Source organism: Apis dorsata, unplaced genomic scaffold (assembly GCF_000469605.1).
Source record: "Apis dorsata unplaced genomic scaffold, Apis dorsata 1.3 scaffold_156, whole genome shotgun sequence".
NCBI lineage: Eukaryota > Metazoa > Arthropoda > Insecta > Hymenoptera > Apidae > Apis > Apis dorsata.
In genome coordinates this window covers 618,929-626,024 of record NW_006263446.1, presented here as the reverse complement: position 1 = coordinate 626,024, position 7,096 = coordinate 618,929, and the positions used below count along the sequence as shown (strand labels likewise).

The 7,096-nt window shown below is 24.2% G+C and overlaps 3 protein-coding genes across 10 annotated transcripts in view; 1 reads left to right on the top strand and 2 right to left on the bottom strand.

Annotated features, from left to right (window-relative positions):
- LOC102681764 (xenotropic and polytropic retrovirus receptor 1 homolog) overlaps window positions 1–330 on the bottom strand; it is a 3,870-nt gene extending 3,540 nt beyond the window's left edge. Inside the window, exon 1 of the mRNA XM_006613551.2 lies at window positions 188–330. The gene's annotated coding sequence lies outside the window, so the exon portion shown is untranslated. The remainder of the gene's footprint in view (window positions 1–187) is intronic.
- Window positions 192–4,645, top strand: LOC102681897 (putative serine protease K12H4.7). The gene is made up of 9 exons (XM_006613552.2): window positions 192–402; window positions 2,106–2,341; window positions 2,470–2,651; window positions 2,726–2,961; window positions 3,021–3,156; window positions 3,232–3,548; window positions 3,642–3,774; window positions 3,842–4,011; window positions 4,089–4,645. The coding sequence occupies exons 2-9, from the start codon at window positions 2,141–2,143 to the stop codon at window positions 4,196–4,198; spliced, it is 1,485 nt and encodes a 494-aa protein (XP_006613615.1). The 5' UTR covers window positions 192–402; window positions 2,106–2,140; the 3' UTR covers window positions 4,199–4,645.
- Window positions 4,638–7,096, bottom strand: part of LOC102680844 — a 36,579-nt gene continuing 34,120 nt past the window's right edge. For all 8 annotated transcript variants that reach the window (XM_031509456.1, XM_006613544.2, XM_031509457.1 and 5 more), the window contains one exon: window positions 4,638–6,142. In XM_031509456.1, the coding sequence (XP_031365316.1) occupies window positions 5,746–6,142 (397 nt within the window). In that variant the 3' untranslated portion in view covers window positions 4,638–5,745. The remainder of the gene's footprint in view (window positions 6,143–7,096) is intronic.

Below are 7,096 nucleotides of genomic sequence, written 5' to 3'. Positions count from 1 at the left end.
TTTATATTATTTATATAAATTTTATATTATTTATAAAAATTTCAAAATTTTTATATAAAAAAATATATATTTCATATATAAATTTACAAAGAATATAAATATCAAAGAAATAAAATAATAAAATAAACAGAAATGTAATTATAGTGAAAAAAAATATAATAAATTAAATGTTTGATTTTATACTTACCTTCAATGAATTAAACAACAAAAGAGGTTATACGCAATACATATAATGTTTCTAAAATCTTTGTCGGCAACACTAAGTCAATATTTTTTCAATTCGTTTACTTCACCATAAATTATCATTACTTGAAGATAAACGTATTTATCTTTATTCTTTACGTTTGTCAAATTTTACATCGATCAATATCATTATTTCTTCGTAAATATAAAGTACATTCTGTAAGTACAATAAATTCTTTTATTAATCAATTATATTTTTTGCAAAGATATTATTTATTTTTTAATAATAATAATTCTTAATAAGAATTCGGTAGAAAATTTTTGCAATTAAGTAACTTTAAACTGCACATTGTACTAATTTATTTGAGATAGATAAAAATACTTACGTATGTAAGTATTATAAGCGATAATCTTGTTAATCTTGTTATAATTTTTAATGTTTTATATTTTTTACCTAAGATTCAATTCTAATTTTAAATTCTGTTGTTATATCACATTTTATTGATTTTAGATTTTATTATGAACGATAATTTTATGTACTTATATATATATATATATATGAATATAAAAAAAATATACTTACATATTTTTGTTTTTTTGTTTTTGTATGAAAACAATTCTAAATTATAACTTTTTTTTAAAAAATCAAGTAAATTATTTAAAAAATATAGTTATAAAACATTGTCAGATAGCATAAGCATTTATTTTTATTTTGTCAACATTCGATAATGATTTTTTATTAATATTATTTCTAATATTCTTAATTAATATGTACTATGTAAATAAATAATTTAATTTTTAAGATATTTAATAACATTTTAAGATTATTTTATTGAACACTATTTCATACAAAATATACATCACGTGATTAATTTAAAACATTGTAAACTATATTTAATATTTTAAACCAATACAAGTAATACATAAAATATTATAAAATATTATAAAAATAATTAATATTTAATAAAATAATTAATGTAAATACTAAAAAATTAGTTTAAGATTATTATAAAAAATTTTAATACTTGAATATAATAAATATGAAAAAATTTGCATTCTAATTCAAATAATAATTCTATTTTTTTATATTATATAAAAAAATAATATTATCTAATATTTTACTCCTATTAATTTTTTATAAAAATATAGATTATTTAAAAAACAGTTTTTATCTATAACCTATAATAAAATATAATTTATACTGCGTCAAAAATTATTTTAGAGATGGTATTATAAAAAAGAATATTTAATATGAATTAAATTATTTACTTATTTACAAAGTGATAAATTATAACATAGACAAAAAAAAATATAATTTTCATTTAGATGATAGATGAAACACGCATGTTGACAAAAAAAGCAAATAATGGGAGAAGAACAGAGATAGGATAAAAATATTGAAATCAATGCTATCAGAATGCAACAAATGAAACATGCAAGCAAAGAACAAAAACTAATAGAAAAAGTAGAAAGATAAAGTCAAAATTAACAATTAATGCCATCTTTTAAATTCCAAAGATATTTCTTCAAAAACAAAATAAGATAAAATAAGAATTGAGGATCAGCGTCATCTTTTAAATACTTTTGAAAGATATTTTTAGAAGATATTTCAAGAGATTGCGTTGATCTTTAATTCTTATCCTTTTTTTCATTATTTTTTGTTCTTTCTTTTTGTGTTTTATTTATGGCACTCTAGATGACACTGCTGATTTCAATATTTGTATTCTATTTCTGTTCTTCTTTTATTATTTACTCTCTTTGTTTATGTATGTTTCATCTACAGTTTAATAAAAATATTATTTTTTTAATATATAAGATAATATTTTTTATTTTTTTTGACTCTATTAAAACATAAAATCAATAAAATAATATTTACAATTATTTTTTTACATAATATAAATATCTAATTTTTATTTTTTCAGAATTTATCATATAATTAAACCAGATTTGATATAGAATGTATCAGTTTCTATATCTATTGTTCTTTATTAGCTTAATAAATAATAGTATATCATGGAAAATATTTATGAGAGGTCGAAGTAAATATGGTAATCTAGGTGCTCTAATTTTATCTGAAAATTATAAACTTCCAAACGAGCAATGGTTTACACAGTTTTTAGATCACTTTGATCCAACTGATGCACGTGTTTGGCAACAGGTAATATAAAAATATATGTATATATATATATATATATTCATATTCAAAATTCTTGAATTTGTAATTCAAATAAATTATATATACTTTATGTTATATTTATATTTAAAATTTTTTAATTACTTTTCTAGAGATATTTTATAAATGGAGAATATTACAAAAAAGGAGGACCTGTATTCTTAATGATAAGTGGTGAAGGTACAGCAACTGCTAAATGGATGGTAAAAGGCCAATGGATTGAATATGCTAAGCAATTTGGAGCATTATGTTTTCAAGTAGAACATCGTTTTTATGGAAAAAGTCATCCTACTTCGTATGTAATATTGTTTACAATTTAAAATTATAAACACATTTTAAATTATAATACAATATTTTTGTTATTTACAGAGATCTTAGTGTGAAAAATTTAAAATATCTTTCCTCACAACAAGCACTTGCAGATTTAGCTTACTTTATAGAAATTATGAATATTGATTATAAATTACCAAATAATACTAAATGGATTGCATTTGGAGGGTCATATGCTGGATCATTAGCTGCATGGTTGCGTTCTAAATATCCTCATTTATTACATGGAGCTGTTTCTGCAAGTGGCCCTTTATTAGCAGAGATTGACTTTCAGGGTAAGCATACAAAATATTTATTATAAAACGTATTTTATATTAATAACTATACTTTATAGAATATTATATTGTTGTTGAAAATGCTCTCAAACAATATTCTGAAGCATGTGTGAATACAATAGTAGAAGCAAATAAACAATTTCACATAATGTTACGTCATCCAATCGGTCAACAAGGAATAGCTAAAAAATTTGTGTAAGTAGAAATTGAATTTCTTATTTACTAACATGAATATATATGTTATTATTGAAAAATTATTTTTTCTTGCAGTTTATGTGATCCTATTGATTCTGGATACACTAAACGTAGTGATATTTCTAATTTGTATGAAACAATAGCGAGTAATTTTGCTGGTATTGTACAATATAATAAAGATAATCGTAATAATTCTGCAATGGCTAATTTGACTATCGAAAGCGCTTGTGATATTTTAATGAATGATAGTTTGGGTATTGCCATAGATAGACTTGCAATTTTAAGCACTAAAATATTGAATGCATCAAAAGAAAAATGTTTGGATTATATATATAGTAAAATGATTCATAAACTTCGAAATGTAACTTGGGCTTCTGAAGAAGCAGAAGGAGGTAATGCAATATTTTTTTAAAAATATTATTGGTAATTTTATATTTTTAGTTATTATATTTTATAAATATAATAACTTTTTATATACTTTTTAGGACGACAATGGATGTATCAAACGTGTACAGAGTTTGGATTCTTTCAAACTTCCACAGCACGTCCAAAATTATTTAGTGAAACATTCCCAATAGATTTCTTTGTGCAACAATGTATTGATGTGTTTGGCCCAAGGTTTGAGAGATAAATACATTTTTAATCATTAGTTATATAGAATTAAAACATTTTTATACTTCCATAGATACAATATTCATTTACTGAACTCGGCAATAAATAGAACAAATATTTTATATGGAGCATTAAATTTAAAAGTTACAAATGTAGTATTTGTACATGGATCAATTGATCCTTGGCATGTTTTGGGACTTACGAAATCATCGAATCCACAAATGCCTGTTATTTATATCAATGGTGCATAAACATTATGTATTTTTTATTTTCTAATTTCTATTCAATGTTCAAAATTAATTAAAACTTATGACTTACAGGTACTGCTCACTGTGCTAACATGTATCCATCTTCCAAAGATGATCCACCTCAATTAAAAACTGCCAGAATAAAAATCGAAAATCTCATCAGTCAATGGTTGCATAATTAAATGTGATATATTTTTTTGTTTTATGTGATACACATATTTATATAATAATAACAATTAGATTTCCTATTATTTTTTTTTAATGAAACAATAATGATTACAAGAATTAAGTTTATTTAAGTAACTTTTTAAACAATTTGTATTCGTCCTTTATAAACTTCTGTAAAGCAATCATACTATATAAATATTTTTAATTCAATAAATGGTGCATTTATTAAAACTAAAAGTAATTATTTACGTATATAACAAATTATTCGTGATATAATGTTTACTATTTTGTATGTCCTTTATATTAAACCACAAGAATGTATGTATAGTTACAATTAAACAAATTTGCCCATAATGGCACTATTACAATTTCTTGTGATTATCGATATATTAAATAAATACATGTACAACTTATTATGAATATATCTTATATCAGTCAAATAAATACATATTATTTATTAATTATGTATGTTTTATTCCAGACGAATATGAGAAAAAAATGTTCAACTTATTAAAATAATACTATATATAAATAATTAATTAAAATATATATAGAACAGATTTTACATAACGTTTTACACGTAGTTTACCTTAGAACGAGCACCGTATCTAAATAAATTTTGATTCTGAAATGGATAACGTCGGCCTTTCCTTAACAATATCATCTTTAAATGTCGGTTTATTATGAGAAATTTGTTTAATCTTTTTAAGGCGAGGCCAAGGTACCCATAACAGATATTGATCTTATCGAATATGATTTTTGTAAATTAATACCATTCTTAATATTGTAATTAAACATTCATACAATAATTTATATTAAAATTTGTTTAATCAGTAATTATATATATATATATAAATATTTATATATATATATTATTCTCATTTTTTTGGCATATCCTTTGATCAACTTGATCCTTCTTATTCACAACTTGTATCATTAACTTATGCTACTGTAGTATACGATATTTACATTACGTAACAAGATATTTGTAAATGATTTACTGTATAATAGAACGATAAACATTTTTATCTATTAATCACGTTTTAAAATTTTTCTACACAACGTCTGACTCACCACGTTCCTTTAAATTCTATTTGGAGTTACAAATTGGAATTACAATTTCACAAATGATAATATAATGAGGTAAATGCTAATTTTATATAAAAAAAAAAAAGTTTTTTTAATTACAAACTTTAAGTTTGTAAACTAGAAAATATTTAAAAATTATTTAAAAATTAAAAAAAAACATTTAAAAGAATTTTCGATTTAATAATTTGTACATGCAACTATCCAGAAATTAAAATTAAAATAAAAATTAAAATTCAAACAAAAATATTACACACTTATTTAAATTTAAAAATCACATTGATAAAAATTTTATAGCACTGCATACTCCACTTATTTTTTAACATAAAACCATCATTATTCCTCATTGTATTATCATTTATAAAATATTAAAAAATCGCTTACTCATGATCCAATCGCAGCAACTCGTCACAGTTATCGATTCACTGAAAATCTCAAGAAAAAAATGTAGGATCTTAGATAACAGATCCGGTACTCAATATCTGTGATGGGACTGGGACTGCCTCCACTCAGGCGTAGAGTTACCGTGGTGATGATGATGATGATGATGATGGCGTTTCTTGTCAGAGATGCTGGCGTGCTTACTGGTGGGATATGTGGCTACATCGCTCACAACTAATTCCGAGCCATCTCTTTCAGTGTTGTTACCACGGTAATTTTCTCGATATCCTGGTTCATCCAGGGTCTCCTTACGACGAAGAGGAGGATGATTGGTCTTATGACCAGCCGTCTCATGCAGATTCTCCCAAGCTTGACGGTAGTATCGATTCAAACCTCCTCGACTTTCAGAGGAACTACTTCCAAAGCTGGCCACAGTGTTGCAATCAGGAGATGCACGGTGCCGATAATGCTTGCTGCTTCTACCACGATTTCTGTGTAAATACATTAACAATTGTTTATTAATTTATATTAAAAATAAGAATTCTGTTTTTTTTTATATTTTTTTTTTTTTCTTTAAGCAGTGTAAATGCATTATTGATATGAACTTCAAATTTTTTATATTAAAATGTATATATGTGTTTGGACAATATTTTAGCCAAGTGTAATTGAAGCAAATAAGTTGTAACACCATCACCAGTTTGAAAATAGAAGGAGCAAGAAAGATTTAGATATAAAATATAGATACGTAATAATATTTATATTATCTCTTAATACTTAATCCCTTGATTGATCCCATAATTTTAATAACTATTATTTTAAGTAACTAAACTATTCTATAAAAATATCAAATCATACGTTTAAATTTAATCTACATTATTATAATTTTACTTTTCAATTTTGCTTTTCAATTTTATTATTTCTCTTACATTATTCATTTCTAATTATATTATAACTAATAATGTAATCTGTTAATGTTTAATTATAACAGGTCCCAAGTTATAAACAATTACAAATAAAAATAACTGTGGCAATTTTTCTTCATGTGCCCTATTCAAAACTACTGTGCTACGAATGTGGTACGTACAAATCAAGCCACAGGGACCTCGGTGAGGAAGTGCACAAACGCTGCATCACGTGCACCCGGAAGTGAAGCATTGAAGTACTCACTCAAGAGTGAGACTTGGTGAACGAGCTATCGCTATATAAATATTTGTGCTCATTACAAACATTGCTCGTTTACCTTGACTAGTAATCACTCGCGAGGGTGGCGCATGGCGGTTGTAGTGGTACGTGGTGATGGTTGATGTAGTGGTGGGCGGTGGTTGCGTGGAGGGTGAGGGCAATAATGGTGGACTATATATATATATATGCATATCTATACACAAGAGGTAAACAAAGAGAGAAAGAGAAAAAAAAGAAAAAAAAAGAAACTAGAGGGATGGATT